The sequence below is a fragment of the Sus scrofa genome, chromosome 1 (genome assembly GCF_000003025.6).
Source record: "Sus scrofa isolate TJ Tabasco breed Duroc chromosome 1, Sscrofa11.1, whole genome shotgun sequence".
In the NCBI taxonomy this organism is placed as follows: Eukaryota; Metazoa; Chordata; class Mammalia; order Artiodactyla; family Suidae; genus Sus; species Sus scrofa.
Genome location: NC_010443.5, coordinates 68,517,596 through 68,539,078, shown reverse-complemented (window position 1 = coordinate 68,539,078; position 21,483 = coordinate 68,517,596). Strand labels below are relative to the sequence as shown.

Sequence of the window (21,483 nt, the reverse complement as noted above, 5' to 3'; positions counted from 1 at the left end):
TATAAACTAACAGCCCAGTGCAAGACTATACAGGAAAGCATCCATCTAAAAGAACTCTTATACAAAAGAATTTACAACAAAGGGACAGCTTTATCCAAGTAAAAATGTTACTAATTTAGGTGCTATGCTTACTGTTAAAAGAAAAATAAAAAAAAAAAACACTGACCTATTTTTCTACATTTCCTAACATGACTACCTTTTTGAGAATAGTACTCTCAATCATTGTACAAACATTTATAGAAAGAAATAAACCCCTAGGAAATCTTTCTTTTTTTACTCATTATCTTTTTTTCCACTGGCTTCCTGCACAGACTCCATTGTTTCAAGGTGTATGTTTATGTAAAAGCACTGGCCCCTCTTGACTAGACACTGTAGCATAAATGTTTTATAAGGAACACTGTTAAATTATTTTAAATAGACACTGTCTTTCCTGGGATAGTTTCAGATGGTGAAGACCTTTCTTAAAAGGCTGACAAAACTCTCAAAAGTCCCAGGGGGCCCTTTTCCTGATGGCTATGGAAATTAGGAAGTTCAATTTTGTTTGGAGACTCTACACGGGCAAAACAAGCTAGGGAGTCAGCTTCTGGCAATCCACAGTACTCTGCAGCTATGGGGGAAGTAGCCACCTAGAAACTGCAAAATAAAAAAGAATAAGTGCATGATGGTAAAAATTCTGAGTTCTTTTAATCTTACTGGTTCTTTCTTAAAAGTCACCTCAAAAAATTTCTTTCTAATGGTCAAAAAAAAAGAAAGGAAAAGAAAGCAAAGCAAGAAAAGATAAAAAGAAAGAGAAACAACCCATTCATAGTATTGCTCTTGTCCTATTAGCTTTTCAATCTGATTTAGCTAATAAGAAATGTGCAAGAGACATGGTAGCAACTGCCAAAGAGCCACTACAACTCCTTTTCCAAATCTTTCAAAGAGAAAAATAATTTCTTAGAAAGTACTGCTTCTTATCAGGAGGTATGTGTGTGTATGAGTCTGTGTGTGTGTGTGTGTGTGTGTGTGTGTGTGTGTAAAATGAAATTACATATTCTATAAAGTATTCATTAAGAACAGGGGTGTGCCATTTTTTGTTGTAAATATAACAATTTAATAAACATTCGACCAAGATATTTACTAAATGAACACACTTGCAATGACTAGACAAAGGCAGCTTTTTTGCTTCTAGGAGTCTTTGAATTCAATTCAGTGATAGAAGCAAGTAAAGACACAGAGGTAAATAACTTAGGATACAAAAAAATAAAAACGAGCTATCAAAATTCTGCTTTTGTATTTATACTTAATTTTGTCATAACAATAAAAAAATATGTGAAAAATAATTTTGAAAGAGATGTAGAAACTTCTAAAAGATACTCAAGTATAATTATCTTTAAAAGAAAATGGCAATGAGCATTTGAATACAGAAGATTACAGAAAAATCACTTTAATTTTAAATTGTCTTTGTTTACTCAATTTTTATCATATCTTTGGTCTCATAAATGTCTAGCATGGTTAGAAAATTGAGAAGTAGAAAATATATTTATTTTCTCTTATGATGACTGAGATTTTCTTCTTTACCATACACAGATAATTTTGGTCAGAATCTCTGCTGCATCAATTGTGTAGATACCATATTCACAATAGATGAAAATAAGTCACTGATTCAAGTTAGTTTCTATTAGTTTGGTTGTACTATTTAAAAAAACTAAGAACTTTTTTCTGGGTTAGTGACTGCTTTTCTACTTTTCAACCATGAATATTATTGGAATAATATTATTTTATAATGGATTTACCATTTTATAATGGATTTACCAAATAACGATTGTGGAAAAGATATGTTAATATAGAAGTAGCCTCAATCTCTATGGAAACGTAGTTTGAAAATGCATTTAGTTTCATTGAATGTTGACTTTTAGGTCCATAATTGAGGTATTTTTTAGTATAATTAATTATAATAATCACTTTAATAGTGTGAAGGGCACACTAGCAGAAAAGCACTATTTCAAACCAAATTTTTCATTAAATTCTAGGAAAATTTCTAAATGGGAAGAGGAATACCAGATAGGCTTCCCTGCAATTAATTTGAGTAGAAAATATTCTAAAAAGTAAAATATATCTAAAATCATTATGGAGAAGTTCAAGTGAAATGGTTTTCTAGTAAGAGGTGGGCAAGTTGGTGGCAAAGGCACACAACAAAATTGGCATTTCATATCGACGTGACAACAGTCTTTTTGACAGCAGATTAGTGTAACATTGAACATCCCACCAAAACAGTAATCCATTTCCAAGTGCATAATAATTCATTGTTGCCCTTCACTGTACATTAAATGTCACCCATCACTGTGACAGGAATATAAAAGCTATTGCAACACTAGTCAGGAGCCAAAATCAAAGCTGTTAACGCAAGCACTTTGGACATGGTTTTCTAAACTCAGTTAAGCCATCAAAAACACTATGTTTAGAACATCTTTACCTCTGAGTTCCAAGAGAGATATAGAATGTTTTTGCAAGTATAAGGACTCTCAATAAGGCAATAGCCTTGTCGTCCTGTGACTGCAGACCATGTTAGAGCCAAAACAATCCCGGCAGTCATTTTGTACTAATAAACCTTTGAGCAGACTCTAGGGAGACGGTCCCTTCCTCCCCTGTAGCTTAATCCAATAGCAGTAGCTGATATTCTAATATCCTAAAAACCATGTGAAGTAATTCAGCACAAACTCATAAAAGACATTCCTACATTCTTTTTGACTTAGAAAAACTAATGTTATCTACTTAACACACTGAGTATTCTTTGATTTACTCTTCTTGCTAAGAAGGCCAGGTTAGTCAATATTGCTTGGCTTCTTTTACTCTTCTCCCAAATGTGGCATATTCATTTGTTCATGTAAGTAATCTAAGAAATTTCTGCTTAATAATATTATTAGCAGAAATTAGCACTTCACTTGGTATAGTATTTTTCTTATCCAGAGTTTATTTGTATTTAATTTTAAAATGCCAATCTCAGAACAAAATATGCAACATCCTTATATGCTTAGTGAATAATCATTAAGTATCAATCCTGTTGGAGGGAGATGTGTATACTATTATTCTTTTAAATTTGATCTTCAGTTATTTATCTCTGTATACCCACCTACTAAGGACCCTAGACCAAGATTTACATGCTAAATTTCAGAATAGGTTTGGTTGTCTCGGAGACAACTTTGGCTCAAAGAAAAATTGAAATTCTCTAATATTGTGGGAATTTAAATTGACTCATTTTATAAATAGTTATCTATTACATAAATATTATCAATTTTTTAACAAAGGAAATATTTGAAGCAAGGTGAAAAATATCTCAGTAGTGTAAAGAGTGGGTTCCCTGAGCAGACTTTTTATATACTAATTGCCATCTCTATACTAACATACCTAGATCAAAGGAAAAAAAGAATAGAAAGAGAGGGAAAAAGATTTCGGGGCACATATGATTAAATACAAGCCCAACATGGACAAGATTTCTTCCCAATCCTCTATCAGCCAAGACCTATCGTTAGAATACCTAGGATAAGGACATTCTATGTCTAGAATGCAGTACCTCAGGTTCATCTTTACTCTTAAATAAGAGTTCTCAGCTAATTCAGATAAGCATGCTGATTATGTCATTACGCTATAAATAAGCAATTCTTTGCAAGAGATCATGGATTGTAAAACCATGCCAAGACAAATAAAACCATGCATTTTTTTTTAACACTCGCTAAAAAAATTTAGAGCATTTTCAAGAATTTTAGATTTTTTTTTAATAAAATAAGAGTGAAAGAAAATATTAAAGAGGTATCACAATCACAATTTACTTTTAAATTTAACTTTAAAAATAATAAAAACTAATAATTATCACATCACATAAATTTATTACAAATTTTAGGTTGTTAATACTATGATATATCAGATATTCAATAAGCCTCAAACCTAGTATTCTAATGATAACTAACAATATGCTTAATGTCTTATTTCTTTTATAATTGTATATTTCTCTTCAGTGAAATATGTCATATCATTTTTATTTTTCATTTTTTAACCTTATTTTAATTTTTATGCTTTTCAGGGCCACACCTACAGCATATGGAAGTTCCCGGGCTAGGGGCTGAATTAGAGCTGCAGCTGCTGGCCTATGCCACAGACACAGCAATGCATTTTTATATAACTATATTTAAAATACATGAAATTCATTAAAATTTTCTGGCTAACTATAAATATTTTCATGACTTTTATTCAAGGCCAATATATATATTGTCAGATAAATGCATTGGCTGAGTTTATCCAGCCTTGTTTGATCTAAAACATCTCGTATAATTCTCAGAACATTATAGATATCCAGTAGATACTTGCTGAATAAACAGGTGAGGGATATAAATTAATATTTAATAGTTTATGGAATCTTAATTATCTATTAATTAATCTATTAATTATCTATTAATTAATTATCTATTAATTATCTATTATCTTAATTATCTATCAGATTCAAGAAATATTTGACTGGAGTTCCCATTGTGTCTCAGCAATGATGAACCCCACTAGGATGCATGAGTATATGGGTTTGACCCCTGACCTGTTCAGTGGGTTAAGTATCCTGTTGCTGTGAGCTAAGGTGTAGGTCACAGACATGGCTTGGATCTGGCATTGCTGTGGCTGTGGTGCATGCCAGCAGCTGGAGTTCCAATTCAACCCTAGCCTGGGAACTTCCATATGCCACAAGTGCAGCCCTCAAAAGACAAAAAAAAAAAAAAATATATATATGACTGAGTGAATGATATATGTAATAATTAAAGTGTAAACAGAAAACAAATTAAAGGTATGGCTTAGTAGCTAAAAAGATATGTAAGATAAACTGTAACAATAATAATTGGGATAATATCAGTTGGTGATCAAAATGAAAGTAAAGCTATCTAAAAATTTTAATAATATTTAAATCATTTATTGTATTTTATTTTTGAGATAAATATACTTTAATTCTAAGTAGATATTACATTATTTCTTAGAATTCAATGTGATGTAATACCCAATAATTAATAAACATCTATTTTGTTAAAGTGGTATATATTTTATAACTTAATTTTTGTGAATTTCCATGAAAATAGAACAGGTATCTGAAAAATTTTAATATAATTTTATTTTCTCTATAATTATTATGGAGATAAAAACAAATAATATACATAAGGAAAATGCCGGATTTACTTTGATATCAATAGTGAGGTTAATAATTTCATCAGTGATCTCTGTATGACATAAGACAATCTCTATTCTTAGGCAAAATAAAAATGCTATATTTATTATGACTTGATAACAAATAATCATGACATTGTTTAGGTTAGAAAGGTAATTCAGTTCTACATTTGAAATTTAGATATTTTGTTGACATTCACACATCGCAAACTTATTTCATGGTAGCAAGAGTTCAATATCACATCAGAGTGAATTTTACTTATACAAAAATTATTTGGCTCTGGAGGTTCCTTTTAAAATTTAAATAAATAATATTCAAGAAATTTTCTTTTAATCAGGGTTTTTAATGTGCTTTTTAATTTGACAATATAGAAGATTATAAGAATGTTGAGAAGTGAAGAAAAAATTCTGAGATAATCTATAAAGAACTGATTTTTATATTATGTATTACTATACCAAGAATATCTGATATTATTTATTAATTCACATAGAATATTCTACCTTTTTATTATTTAATAGAATAGTTGTTAATTTACCCATAAATGAATATTAAACTTAATTTTTCAAAACATATAGAACGGTTGTCACATTATTGAATAAGATTCTGAAATAGAATCATTTTTAAATCCATTCATTTAACCACTGAAAAATACAACAATGATATTCTAAAATTCTAAGACCCTGAAAATAGCATACCAGTTAATGTTATGTCCTTGGAGAGAATGACATGGATGACATTCTTTGATGTAAAATTAATACAGGCTATCATAACTGCACAGGCATTATTACATTATTTGATGTTTTATCAAAATGAGTTTTAGAAATTTTTAGAAGTTAGATTAGCGCATATCCATACCACAGGCCTCTATTTGCTAATACAAACTGGAAAAAAAAATGATATTCCAGTGTTTGCTTTTGAATCTAATTTCAGAAGATTTACACTCAGAAAATCAGGACTATCTAAAACTTCTAATTTGGATTTGAGGTAACACAATAGTCTCTGCTTAGGATTCCTTGGAAACTGCTATTAGCTTAATTCACCTTGATTGATGCCCACATAATTGCCTCACAACTGTCTAAGGACATTTTCTTCTAGGCTTTGTTTATATTCTTCCTGAGAACTTTGTTAATTTGATTAACAGGAAACAGATGTACCTGCAGACACCAAGAAAGGCTTTTTATACTTCAGAATATTTATTCTTTGTATTTGTTCTGTGGGCAGGCTGCAGAGCTCCATAGCCATTGAATTATTTAAGATGTAATCCATAAACTCACTTCTCTGAACTCATATAAAACAAGATGGTTGTGTTGATCACTATAAAAAAATACATAATTGGTCCAAAGATACTCAAGAATAAGGCTGTTTTATTTGTACAATATATGGAAAAATCTGGAGCTAATACTTTATGAACTTCATACTCCAAATTTTAATTTTAGGGGAAAAACTCTAAAGTTCAAATAAAATTTTTAACTCAAATCTACTATACTACTACAAATACTGTATGCATATATGGTTCCAATATAAATTTTCAGTCAAATATGATCGATAACTTTCTGAAGGACTCCCGTGCTAATATTGAGTCTATTAGGCAGAAAATTATATAAGTCTCTATAATACATTTGTATAAATATATCAGAAATATATTTTATAATTATAAAAATATAAATACAAGAAGCTATATTAGAGTATGCTACTTCTAAAATTGATTTTATTCTTTTTTAATAGAATAAGGATTTTTCACTGCTAGGAAAAAAATATATGACTTCATTTAATAAAGTTCAAGAAAGAACAAATATCCTTAGTGATAATTGGTCAGAAGACCCCACATAAGGTAATTAAAAAGATTACCTACATATCTGACACTTAAATTTGAATTTAAGGCCAAAAATATTATAGTTATACATTATAAGTATTATTATTTATGTGAAAAAATTATCTGTAGAACTATAATTCATCTTGGATTTAGAGTTTCTTTTCGATATCTGATAGAATAAAAATTCAAAGACAATAATGACATGTGACTTTCAAAGTTGTTCAAGTAACAATAGAGCTCTGAGACCAGGGATAGTTTTAATTGTCTTAAAAAGGCAAAAGAAGGAGTTCCCGTCATGGCTCAGTGGTTAAGGAATCCGACTAGGAACGATGAGGTTGTGGGTTTGATCCCTGGCCTTGCTCAGTGGGTTAATAATCCAGTGTTTCTGTGAGCTATGGTGTAGGTTGCAGATGGGGCTTAGATCCTGCATTGCTGTGGCTCTAGCGTAGGCCGGTGGCTGTAGCTCCAATTGGACCCCTAGCCTGGGAACCTCCATATGCTGCAGGAGCGGCCCAAGAAATTGCAAAAAGGCAAAAAAAAAGGCAAAAGAAGATAAATCATATTGAAATAATCGATCTGTTGAAAAATTGATAGTGAGGTAAGCATAAATAGAAAATGATTATAAATTTTTACTTCCAGAGTAATAATAATGTAGCCAAAGCAATATGCATTGAGGTAAATCATAGATTTTAAAGGCCATTATAAAAAGATAAAATAATGTATTTTTCACTTGGGCATTTGAATTTCTGATCCTATGAAATACATCTTACATGTCAACAACATAAAACAGTTTTTTTGTTGTGAGATATTTATTCTGTGAAAGAAAAAATTACAAATTTTATGTAGAAAATTATGGTAGTCTTTTTGTACTTAAAATGCTCATTTTTAATTAGCTTTGGTTTATTTTTTAAAAAACCTCCTTTTAAATTTCACCACTTTGTTTTTTCTTATAACTATTTTATTAATTCAAATTAGTAAAACATTTTGTTTTGCTGTCTGGTTCAAGAGAAATTTTCAAAATGAGGAAATAAATTTTATATTATAGTAATCTGAACTGTTTCTAGCTTCTAATTAAGAAGAGTAAACTCTACCATACTTATAGCTTATTGACACAACCAGCATGCTTTCTGCCCAAAAAGGCATCAGTGTATATTTTAGTAAGTTATGTGACTGTTAAAAGTTCATTATTCTCCAGCACCCCATGGGAAATAAAGAAAAAGAAAAGTAAAATTGATTGTGACTTTTGACAATTATTAGTTAGAAAAAGGAGGTAACAATTGCCAAAAAAATCACAAAAGTGAGCATGTTACCTGGCTATGACAAAGAGCACACAACTGACACCCAAGTAAGCCAGCAGAATATACATCCAGATATCAGGGGAGAGAGGATTCAGGAAGGAGAAGACGCCTGGGTTTGTACCATTGGGCTTGCGGTACAAAATACTTATTCCAAGTGTCATAAAGGGCTTGGAAAAGTCGATGACCTTCTCTCGAACGTAGGTAATAGCCAGTGGAGCAACCGCAAGGTCAGCTTTCTGTAGAGAGAAAACATAAAAAAGGAAAATATATAATTCTAAGTCACAAGAAAGTAAAAACAAAATTAAACAAAACAAGGACTTTACACTTAAGAATTGCCTGAGTCACGTTAACATTTAAAGCGTTCTTTACTCTGAAGTGAGGCATCTGATATACTCTGGCTCTCATTTCTATGGGTTTCTAGATTAGCAAATCAACAGTTATTGCAAGTAGATACAGAAAAGAAAAAAATGTATATGATCAAAAAACTGAAGGAACTGTACATTTAGTACCTGAATTATTATGCTACTAAATCTGATCACAAGTGCTTTTAATCTAAACTTTAAAAACATTATCAATTATGCTATTCTAAATACTTTGGTCAAATTCTAAATAATAATAACAGTAACTACCTCAAATTATTTAGCTGATAATCAAAATATCTTTTGGTTTTAAAAATATATAGTTCAAATATTTTAGTCTTTAAATAGTTAACATTGTGAGAATCATCTTTTAATGTGATTGTGTTTACTGCTCCTGAGTTTTGTTTCTCTCTCTCTAATTTGTTTTATATTATTTAATGAAAATCCTTGCAGCCTTGCTTAAGTCGCATTAGGAAATGAGTTTTTCAATTTTCGCAAAGTTGCTAATTTTCCACGGTAGCTTAAATATGTTAAATTACTAATGCTTTTCACTCACCATGTTATAACCATCTGTCAGGGATGAATGTAAGCTCTTACATATTGAAAGAAATAATTATAATGTTTTAAAATAAAAAGGCATCTATTCCAATCTATAATGGGAACCTATAGTTCTACATTTCTTTTATATTTATAAGCATACTGAGCTTTCAGAGAATATATAAGATATGTTTACCTTAAAGAGGTACAGAAAGATACACAACGGAATGAAATTGGTCTCCTACTATTTGTTTCCTTGCTTCAGGTATTGTTGAGGGACTTAAAGAAAAAACTTCTCTAAGAAAAAACTTCTCTAAGTTTGTTGACAATATTATTTTGAGTATGCCTTTCTTTTGTTTTTTGTTTTTTTTTGGTTGCACCCAGGGCATATGTAAGTTCCTGTGCCAGGAGTTGAATCTGAACCACAGCTGTGACTTATGCCACAGCTCTTGTGGCAATGCTGGTTCCTTTAACCCACTTCACTGGGCAGGGGATTGAACCTGTTCCTCTGAAGCATACTATTTTGAGTATGTCTTTGTGTGCATTTGTGTGTTGGAGTTAGAGCTGGGAGATGCTTGGACGGAGTATCTTTGAGAACAGCAATGTAAAGATAAATAAATTTCCTAAAACCAGAAAGGAAAAACAGATCTTTAGGGTCCTGTGAATATTATAATCATATTTCATACTGATAAGTATAGGAATGTCAATTTAACAATAATAATTGCTCATGTTGCTTAAGCATTTGCAATGCAGTAGGCGCTGTGCTTAAAAACGTTTACATGAATTGTTATAGTTGATTCTTACACAATCCTACTATCATTCTTATTTTCAAATAAAGAAACTGAAACCACAAAAGTTAAAAACTTGTTCATTGTCATAGACCTCATTGAGCACTGGAACCAAGGACATAAACCTAAACTTTTGGAATCTATACCTAGAACTAACCATGACATGCATCCCAGAAACCAGAAATGGAATCATAGAGACATTATTCATTTATTCATTCATTCATTTATGAGAGTTTGTAGAGGAGAGAAGGGAAATATATAGAGGCAAGGGCGGGTATTGATAAATTACAGTCTCAGAATTTAGAGGGTTACAGGCAGAGTTCATGTAGGTAGACTATGTTCTACAAAGGAGGCAACACTTCCTCTCAGACAGAGAAAAGGGAGCAAAGGTGGTTTGAAAAAATAAACAAGTTGTTAAGGGAAGAAGGTGATAATTTAAGAAACAAGGATTCCAGATTAAAATAGCAACAATATAGAGTGGTGCTCTTCCCCTGTTTTGGTGACTGAATTCAGCACAGTTTATCATGTGCCACTTAACCTTTTGACTTCCTTCTCCTAGGTACATGAAAAGCAAATTTCACCACATAAAAATAAGTAAGAATATGCTTTAGACTGATAAAACACTTTTTAATTCATAATATATATCAACAAATGTTAGGAAACAATTCAAATTACATATTAAAACAAAACCACTACATTATTCCAAAAAAATGTTGTTCTATAGGCATGTACTAATAAGATTGACTAGACACACATCAAATTTTAAAAGTTACTTAGTATTGCCTAAAAAAAACCCTTCATTTCCAAATATTAAAGGGAAAAAAACAACAAAAACTTGCAAAGTCTGCTTTTAATTATAAAAGAAATTGTTTGAAAAAATTCATAGCAATACAGGCCTTCCTGAAAAAAGAAGAAAAATCTCAAATTGACAACTTAACCCAACACCTAAATGAATTAGAAAAAGAACAAACAAAACCTAAAGTCGGCAGAAGGAAGGAAATCATAAAGATCAAAGAGGAAATCAATAAAATAGAGATGAAAAAAAGCAAGTGAAGAAATCAATAAACCAAAACTGGTTCTTTGAAAAGGTAAACAAAATTGATAAACCTCTGGCTAGACTCACCAAGAAGAGGAGAGAAAAAACTCAAATAAACAAAATCAGAAATGAAAAAGGAGAAGTCACAATGAACACTACAGAAAAACAAAAAACCATGAGAGAATACTATGAACAATTGTATGCCAACAAATTTGACAACCTGGAAGAAATGGACAACTTTCTAGAGACTTACAGCCTGCTGAATCAAGAAGAAACAGATCAACTGAACAGACCGATCACTAAAAATGAAATTAAATACGTCATAAAAACACTCCCTACAAATAAAAGTCCAGGACCAGACGGCTTCATAGGTGAATTCTACCAAACATACAAAGAGGATCTGGTGCCCATCCTCCTTAAACTTCTTCAAAATGTTGAAGAAGAAGGAATACTCCAAAGACATTCTATGATGCCACCATCAGCCTAATTCCAAAACCAGACAAAGATACCACCAAAAAAGAAAACTATAGGCCAATATCTTTGATGAATATAAAAGCAAAAATTCCCAACAAAATTCTAGCCATCCAAATCCAACAACATAGCAAAAAGAACATACACCGCACCAAGTGGGATTCATCCCAGGTGCACAAGGATGGTTCAACATAGGGAAATCAATCAACATCATACACAACATTAACAAAAGTCAAAACCCACATGATCATCTCAATAGATGCAGAAAAAGCATTTGACAAAGTCCAACATCCATTCACGATCAAAACTCTTACGAAAGTGGGTATAGAGGGAACATTCCTTAACATAATCAAAGCCATTTATGACAAACCCACAGCGAATATAATACTCAATGGAGAAAAGCTGAAAGCCTTTCCACTAAAATCTGGAAGAAGACAAGGATGTCCACTCTCACCACTGTTTTTCAACATAGTACTGGAAGTCCTAGCCGCAGCAATCAGACAAACAAAAGAAATGAAAGGCATCCAAATAGAAAGAGAAGAGGTAAAACTGTCACTGTATGCAGATGGCATGATACTATATATAGAAAACTCTAAGGACTCAACCCAAAAACAACTTGAACTGATTAACAAATTCAGCAAAGGAGCAGGAAATAAGATTAACATTTATAAATCAGTTGCATTTCTGTATACTAACAATGAAATGTTAGAAGAGGAATACAAAAATACAGTACCTTTTAAAATTGCACTCCAAAAAATCAAATACCTGGGAATACACCTGACCAAGGAGGTAAAGGACTTACATGCCGAGAACAAGAAAACATTAATCAAGGAAATTAAAGAAGATGTAAAGAAATGGAAAGATATTCCATGCTCCTGGGGTGGAAAAATTAATGTTGTAAAAATGGCCATACTACCCAAAGCATTGTCCTCATTCGTAAGAGAGTATAAGCTCCTTGAAGCCTGCATGCATTCCCTTCAGTCAAAGCGCAAAGCGCTGAACTGAGAGAATGCTAAAGTATCCAGCCCCAGAAATCATACAAAGATGCCTAAGCAGCAGATGTCTTATTAATTTAATAAGTATTAATTTACTATTCTATCATTCTATGTGAAACTCTTCCCAATTGTCTATTTTAGCCCTATGATCATAGTACATCTCTAGGGTACTGGTCAAAATCTGACACCACGGAAATGTCTTAGTAAATGTCTGCAAAATAACAGTTTCAATTTAACTTAATAAAATGTTCAAAGAAAATTAAAAGAAAATCACTCAGAGAATTTTAAAATTAAACTTTTTTTTCTGATCTTGCTCTAGAAGTAAGATTTATTTGTACATGGATATAATTTCTAGAGAGCTAACTGTCTAGGGAAAACAGAATTAATACTTTTATTGGATTTATATAGCTAATAGCAGTCCTTTGATTAAAGTCTCATTAAAGATTAAAGAATAATGGTAAAATTTAGTGGTCTAATTTCTAATGCCCTAATACAAAAATCAGATAACAAAGCATATCTTTATGATTGGCACAATGACTTAAAATTTGATCATACTCAGAAAACCTTTGTTATGAAGTCCCAAGTATCAAAGAACATAATGATATTATATAATCACATGTGATCTGGTCAATGAAACCTCTTACATACACTTCTGAAAGTTCTTGCAATTTAACAATGGAAAACCTTGTTTTAGACATTGCTTTCTTTCCCATAATGCTTAGCAAATGGGTACAATAATTAAAGTAATAAGTGTATAGGAATAAAATGGAATTTTTAAACTGATTTAGTTAAGAAATTTAAGCTAGTTAAGTAGGTATATTAATGTTAATGTCACTTATAAGTGATAAACACTTTCCCAAATTCTTCCCAATGTACAACGTGAATAGATGCTTTGAGTGTGTGTGAACTTTCTGGGAAAGGAGGTTCACCTTCTGTATACATGGCACAGCATCTCCACCACTATCCTCCTACTCACGTGGCCTGGACTCTTGCAGTGACCTCTTTATTGGTCCCTGCTTTCATTCTTGTTCAATTAGTGTCTGTTCTTCAACAAAGACCACAAGTTCTTTTTAAGGCACATATCATATTATAACTTCTTGCTCAGAATCTTCTAAAGACTTTCAGCACACATGGAATAAAATCTAATTTCAATTTACACAGCGCTGCAAGAGTTGGCCTTGACTACTTTGTGAGCATCAGTCCCAATCACCCTTTGGATCTGAGTTGGATCACCCTTGTTCCAACAACTCTGGCTGCCTTGCTAGTATGCAAACCTGTGTACACACTGCTGTTCTCAATGCCTTTCCTTTGCTATTCCGTCTGTCTGGAAAGTTTGTTTTTAGCTTATTCTTTTACTTCACTCCTGTGTCTGTTCTGATGTCAGTCACGCAAAGGGATCTTTCTGACTACTCATTCCATCATGTTTATCTCCTTACTAAAAAAAATAAAAAATAAAATAAAAAAATAAGAAAAAAAAATATATATATATATTTTAAGGCTGCATCTGTGGCACATGGAAGTTCCCAGGCTAGGGGTTGAATGAGAGCTGCAGCTGCAGGCCCACACCACAGCCACAGCAACACCGGATCTGAGCTGCATCTGTGACTTATGCTGCAGCTTGCAGCAACACTGGGTCCCTAACCCACTGAACAAGGCCAGGGTTGAACCCCCATCCTCGCACAGACAACAGAGAGTCTTTAACTCACTGAGCCACAATGGGAACTCTTTTTTATTACATAAAGGAAACTTCATAAAATTAATCATGACCTGAAATCATGTCACCTATTGTCAGTCCTCTTCCAATAGAATAGAATCCCTTTGGAATAAAGAGTTTATTTTATTTTATCCAATTCTATAGCTCCAGTACCTAGCACAGTGCCTGATATTAAAGAAACATTTTTAAATGAATGAGTGAATGGGAAAAACTATCACTATTGATAATTCTACCCCCATTACCCTCTAAACTTCTTTATAGACAAGAATATTCTTGAGGTTTACTTTCTCATTGATTTTCCTTCTAAAGACCTCTTCTAGATTGGCTTTGTCTCATTTTTGTTGTAAAGGCCACACAACAATAAAGAGGAATATTTAGGAAAACCACACTTTTCCTTCACCTCTGGCATCACCCCAACAACCTCGGCCCACTGATGTTTTCAGGTCTCTTCTCTGCAGCATGAAAGAGAAATGCTGGGTTACATGGTTAATGTTGAAATCATAGAAGAGGAAGAAGAAGTGAAAACACAGTGATATTGTCCATGTGCATGATTGCTATTTTTGATGTCACTGAAATAAAAAAATTACTAAAAGTTATATTTAATACATCTGTGATAGATACATGTGTATATGTATAACTGAATCACATTAGTGAATGCCAAAGACATTGTAAATCAACTATATTTCCTAAATAAATAAGAAATAAAAACCAAACAAAAAAGACACTGGTTCCCTTAAAGTTATAGATGTTTTATATATGTGAAAAACCAACTTTAAAGTTTTATAAATTGTATATACAGCATACTGTACACAACATAAAATCTAGTTGTAGGTGTACAAAAACATAAGCTTACCAAACCAAATAGTAAGCACAGGGTACACAGTGTAAAGTAGTCCACTGAGTTATTAAATAAGAAGATTCCTTTCACACTTGTAGAGACTGAATAGTGACAATTAAGGAAAATTAAACAAAAACAGTAGTAGATTCAGCTGCTGCTTCAGCAGCTGTCACTTTATTAATGCCTAAGTAAGCCTGCTGATAATTTCAAATGATATTGACTAAATCTACCAACCTTGCCACTAATGACAGAATTAATAAACTTCTCAATTGATAATTCTTCAGAAGAGCCACGACTCCAAAACATTGATTTTTTTTCTTTTTTTGATGCTGGTAGGTGTTTGTTTTTGTTTCACTTTATTTCATAACTACCTAAATCTGTAAGCTCTCAACTGGATGATTTGAAAATACTAGTATTCCTTTACTAAAATTGTTATAACACCTCTTCTCTCATTGCAATATTTCCATAAGATTCATGTATTATTTTAATGCTCTAATTGAGTTAGTTTAGCCCCTTGCAGGGAGAAAAGGTACACAGAAAGTGAGGTTTTTTTCGCATTGGTAATTTCAGGAAAATCATTTTTATTAAAAACAATTGGAAACCATGCATACTAATATTCCAAAGTAGAATTTTATATACCTGTTATTCGTGAGCAAAGCACATCAAGAATGATGGTATCTCTGACATTATCCGTGTTTAAGTATTACATATTTCCTGATTTTAAAACAATTAATGTCTCTTGAAATTACAGGTTAAGTGAAAATATTTTATTCTGCTAAAGACAAGCATCTAAACAGGAATGGTATTCAATTATCCTATTTCTATTCTTATAGTTATATTCAAACATACATTAAAAAGAACAAAAGGAAAAAATCTTACAGTATTACTCAAACAACATTATTATATATTCATCAAGCTAGTACTTGAGAAGAGAGAGATGTTGAGTGGCTCCCTTGACACAAATTTACATGCAAGTTTCAAAACAGAAAACTTGAAGCAACTCAAAATGTACAAAATGTCAGGTATTTCTTGAGCCTATGAAACATTTATACAACTCATTGTTATGGATTTAAGCTATTATTTCACCCACATATTTTCAGCTAAACCTTTTTCCTTTTCCCAGTTTAAATGCTCTGGGAACACAACCAGTGAATCAGGAAGCAATTACTAGCACTAGAATGGATGACAATGAACTACAAGGAATCTTCTTAGTGGAACTGAGTCTGCCCTAGTAAATCACTCTTAAGTGCACAATGGATTAAGCACACTGGGTTTCCAGGATCTATTTTAAAGTTATAGGTAAATTATAAGTTGTAAATAATCGACCTGCTAAATTTGTCATTGTGATTAGCTTATGTTAAAACTGGACAGAGCTCAGTTTAGAAAAAACTAAATTAATTAATTTAGAATATTAATTAATTTAGAATGTTAATTAATTAAGAATTAATTAATATTAATTAATTAATTTAGAATATTTTCCACAATAACCAATATTATTTTACAAAGAATTCTCAAAATTCAACTATGCACCAGGCTGGGCAAAGTTTAGGATGCAAAGGTGTTTATGATGGTTTCATTTCTCATGGAACGTCACCATAGGGAAGATTAACATGGAAGAAAATTTCTGAAAAGATCTAATAAGTACTTTAAAGCATGTAAGGTACAGTTGTGTTACAATTTTATTGGCTTGCCCAACTGCTACTCTAATGGGTTAATGTAAAAACATATTCATTATTAGAATTTACATTAATTCTGCAAAACCTGGAGATGAAATGGGACTAACACTTAAGTGTTGCACAGGTAGTAATATTAGAGAAAGCGGGATGAATTCAAGAGGGAAAAGTGAGAGGCATTACAACCCTTCTTAAAGCTCTGATTATGCATTCTTCATCCCTGGATTAGCAACACCAGCAAGAGCTATGCTAAGGAGGTTAAAAATTAAAGTGCTCTTTAGAGTGGTTCCTTTAATATGAAAAGAAAGGAGAAGAGCTGAATGGTGGTTAGCACTTGAAAATCACATAAACTGAAAGGTGCCCTCAGCTCAACCTCTTCTATTCCTTTTTCTAGTTAAAATACAAATAAACATTGATAATTTTCCTACATAGCCCCATTATCTAAGTTAAATGCATTGTTAGACTCATTTAAGTATTGTAGAGAATAAATTATAAAAGGCCCTCTGTATATGTTTCATAAAAACAAGGATAATATTTTGCTACCTAGAATACATCTCTTCCAGAACTTGGTTTGAAATAGATATTACATCATGTGCTGAATTACTAAGCAAACTTATTTCTGAATGAGTCAAATGTAAAATATAAATTTACTTAATTCCCTATGGTCAAAGTCTGTATTATATGTTTATACTTAGAACAAATTCAAAGCATATGTAAGTATTTGTTAAACAGGTAAACTGTTGAAACAATATACACCATGAGAAAGAACTTTAGGCAATAAAATATTTACAATATATAAATAGCTAGCCTGTGTTGCATATGGATATCTTTACAATAAATTCTGCTACAAAATATATGTTGTGACATGTTTTCTCTGGTTTCCATGACTAATGAAATTCATTGGATCTGTGCTATTTAATTGTTTTATAAAGGTTTAAGTGTTTAATAGGAGCTGATCCTGATGCTCATTGTACTGCTGAAGATAAAGTGAAGACAGACACTAAGCATGAAACAATTAGAGGCTATAATGTCAGGTAGTGAAGATTGCTACCAAGGAAGATAAAGTAAGCTAAGAGTACTCCTCAAGATGTGCTAGAGGAGAAAATAAGGGTACTAATTTTAATGACATGAACAATGGAAACCTCTTCAAGGTCCTGATATCTGAGTCTGGACTTCAATGAATTTGAAGATAGTGGCTCAGTGGAAATGAATCTGACTAGCATCATGAAGACTCGGGTTCAATCCCTGGCCTTGCTCAGTGGGTTAAGGATCCAGCGTTGTCATGAGCTGTGGTGTAGGTTGCAGATGCGGCTCAGATCTGGTGTTGCTGTGGCTGTGGTGTAGGCCAGAAGCTACAGCTCCAATTCGACCCCTAGCCTGGGAGCCTCCATACGCCATAGGTGTGGTCCTAAAAAGACAAAAAAAAAAAAAAAAGACAAAAAAAGATAAAGCCCTGTGAGCTTCTAAGAGGAGATCCCCAGCAGAGAAACTTAAGGCTCTGGGATAGAAGCAAACTGGGTATGCTGGAGGAGCAGCAAACTGTCTCCAACCCTCTCCAGCTCCTCCCACTTTATTCATCCTTTTGATCATTTTCAGAAAACCTCATGGAAATAGAGAAACATTACATGACAAGACACTCCAACCCTAAACAAAAGGCATCAAATTTAGAAGAGAAAACTTATCACTGCACCTCTCATTATACTCTCCTGTGTGTTTTCCACTAAAATGAAATGATACCATTTAAATTTATTTTCTTATCTTTATACTATAACAATGATCTCTATAAGTTATTTAAATTCAACTACAACAAACCTATTTAATTGTGCTTTAGAATTTTTTTAAGTATTATACTATTTATTAAATATTTAAGAAAAACATCATGCCATAGTAAATAAGCACTTAATCCACCATGACGGGGGTCATTGACATCATTCTTGGAATGCTGAAGTCTTCTTAGAAATGATTCTGATTTCCTCTCCATCAAAGAATTTATGATAATTATAATTAAATAATGCAACTGTACAATTAAATAATACAGTTCAACAATTGTATTATTAATAACCATTTCTCTCCATGGTACAATGTAAGGTCTATAATGTCTTGTTTATCACATCACCTAGAATGGTGTAATGCCTATATTGAAGAATCAATAAGATGTAACAAATTGTAAGGACATATTTATATAGTTATATGCATTTTATATTTTACTTATTTTCAGAGGGTATGTTATTTTTGTTATTCTTTTCAGTTAAGTTATTCTTTTTATTATGCTATACAAAATATTTAATGGTACATAAGGCTTTCTTCTTTATAAATTTTAGTTACATAATATACACAATTTTAATATAATGCTAAATTTAATGAAAAATTGAATGTAATAGATAATACTAAGTAGTAAAGATGAAAGCCATACAAAATGGGATAAAGTATGGAATAGATTTCCTATTTGTCTCAGAATATTTTCCATTCCATTTCTCCAGAGGGAGTCACTTAATCTGTTTCTTAAGATCCATGACATAATAATCTGTATGAATGTAACTGTGTTTATAAATATATGCATTTTATTCTGTAAAAAAAAAAAAATTTCAAAAAAAAAAAAAAAAGCAAAAGAAAAACATCATGCCCATGATGTGGAAACTCAGTGTTATATCAATAACATTAAAAATATAAATTACACTGTGCACAATATTTCTGAATCTGTGACATGACTCTACTATGCTTTCACCTATGTGATCACTTGCCCCTACAGAAATTCCCCATTGATTAATAACCACTATATGATTTTCTGCAAATATCCCAGAGGAACAGCAATTTCCTTCCAGAATAGTTGATTTTTCTAATAATCCAGGTGTAATAACTTAGCTGAGACAACTCACTGCCCTGTATTTGTTAATAAAAATTGAAGTCATTTTTATATTTATTAGAACTTAATAATATATCACCACATATTTAAGGATACTTGAGTAACTGACAGTTAAATGTGAACATAAAGGTTAAACAAGAAATTTCCTGCAAAACAGCAAAAAGAAAAAAACCTTTCTAATACTGTTACAGCTGCAATAGCTTTGATAGAAAACTTCATGCAAATAATGAAAGGTCTTTGAAAGAAAGGTTAGAATTTTCCATCTATTATATTATCTAAACTGCCCCTCACTTTGGCCCCTCCCTCCATCTTTCCCTACCTTCTTCCCTTCCAATCTCTTTCTATTCTTCCTTTTCCACTAAAACCAAAAAGAATGATTTTTGTGTTGTTAAAAAGCATACGTAGGAGTTCCCATCGTGGCTCAGTGGTTAACGAATCTGACTAGGAACACGAGGTTGCAGGCTCGATCCCTGGCCTTGAACAGTGGGTTGGGGATCTGGTGTTGCTGTGAGCTGTGGTGTAGGTCGCAGGCGTGGCTCTGATACCGCATTGCTGTGGCTCTGGCGTAGGCCAGCAGCTACAGCTCCGATTAGACCTTAGCCTGGGAACTTCCATATGCCGCGGGAGCAGCCCTGGAAAAGGCAAAAAGACTAAAAATAAAAAGTAAAAAAAAAAAATAATAAAATGAGTGGATTTTAAAAAATGCATATGTAATAAAATTAAAGGTCTAATATCAGATGTAGAAGGATTTAAGACAGAGGTCATAAGCAAAAATCTTTTCTATTGAATGAAAGTGGACCACCACTTTCTACTATTCCAGCCTGCAAGAGAGCCTTATCTATTGTATTAGAATTTCATATGTAGAATTTTTAAGTAATAATTCTAAGTTCAAAAACAGGCTTATACACAAGGTGTTCCTTCAAGATCATCTATGATCTGGGACTGTAAGTAGTTTATATGCCTCAAAAGGGAATGATAAATAAATTAGGGTATAACAAGAAAGAATCAAAACCCACTGCTAAAAAGCATTTTATGAAGTTTCCAATGAAATGGCATAGACAGTGATGATGTCAAGTAAATGTAGAAACATATAATATTAAACATGAATTCAACCAAATAAAACATAGTAGAGGTGTTTTATCTATACCTATCTAAACCTATAGATTAAATGCATCTTGATGTATATCAACTAATCACAAATTAAAGATCATTGTTAGATCTCAGTTTAAATAAGTAAATTGTAATAAATAAGTAAATAAATATTATAAGACAAATAGAAAAATGTAAATAAGTGCTGATGGTTAGGTACTGATGTCATTAAGGAATCATATTTTTTCTTTGTGACGACAGTGTGATCATTTTTAAAAATATATTTCCTCTTTTTTAATAAATACTAAAATATATGTATGTGAAATAATATGAAGTCTAGAATTTGCTTCAAAATAATGCAGGGGACAAGCAAGTTTGTAAGAGTAGAGATGAAATGAAATTGGTAATGAGGTTGTAATCCATGAGGGTTGGTGATGGGTATATGAAACTTCACTTTATTCTTCCATTTGCACGTGTTTGAAAAGTTTTACAATATAATGTTTTAAAAGTATATAATCAACAATGGAAATAACTGAGCAAAATGTTAAGAATGTTTATCCCTAGTTAGAATTATGGTTGTTTTTATATATTATTTATCAATTTCATAATTTTTATCTACTGAAAATATATTTTCTTCCAGTAGAAAGAACAATACATGTCACTTAAATATATATGTATTCTACTTTGAAAACCTTCACTAATTAAATGAAACATAGTTATAAGCAATAAGCTGAATCTACAGATTTTGTGGTCATTTTATTTAAGAATATAAAGATAGAGATACACATTTTTATTTGACCTAAACTTCACAGATAAACTTCAGTACAAAT

General features: G+C 31.9%; 1 protein-coding gene across 7 annotated transcripts in view; it reads right to left on the bottom strand.

Annotated features, from left to right (window-relative positions):
- Positions 1 to 21,483, bottom strand: part of GRIK2 (glutamate ionotropic receptor kainate type subunit 2) — a 628,363-nt gene that overhangs the window by 141,370 nt on the left and 465,510 nt on the right. For all 7 annotated transcript variants that reach the window (XM_021073336.1, XM_021073356.1, XM_021073366.1 and 4 more), the window contains one exon: positions 8,303 to 8,526. In XM_021073336.1, coding sequence (XP_020928995.1) covers positions 8,303 to 8,526 — 224 coding nt within the window. The remainder of the gene's footprint in view (positions 1 to 8,302; positions 8,527 to 21,483) is intronic.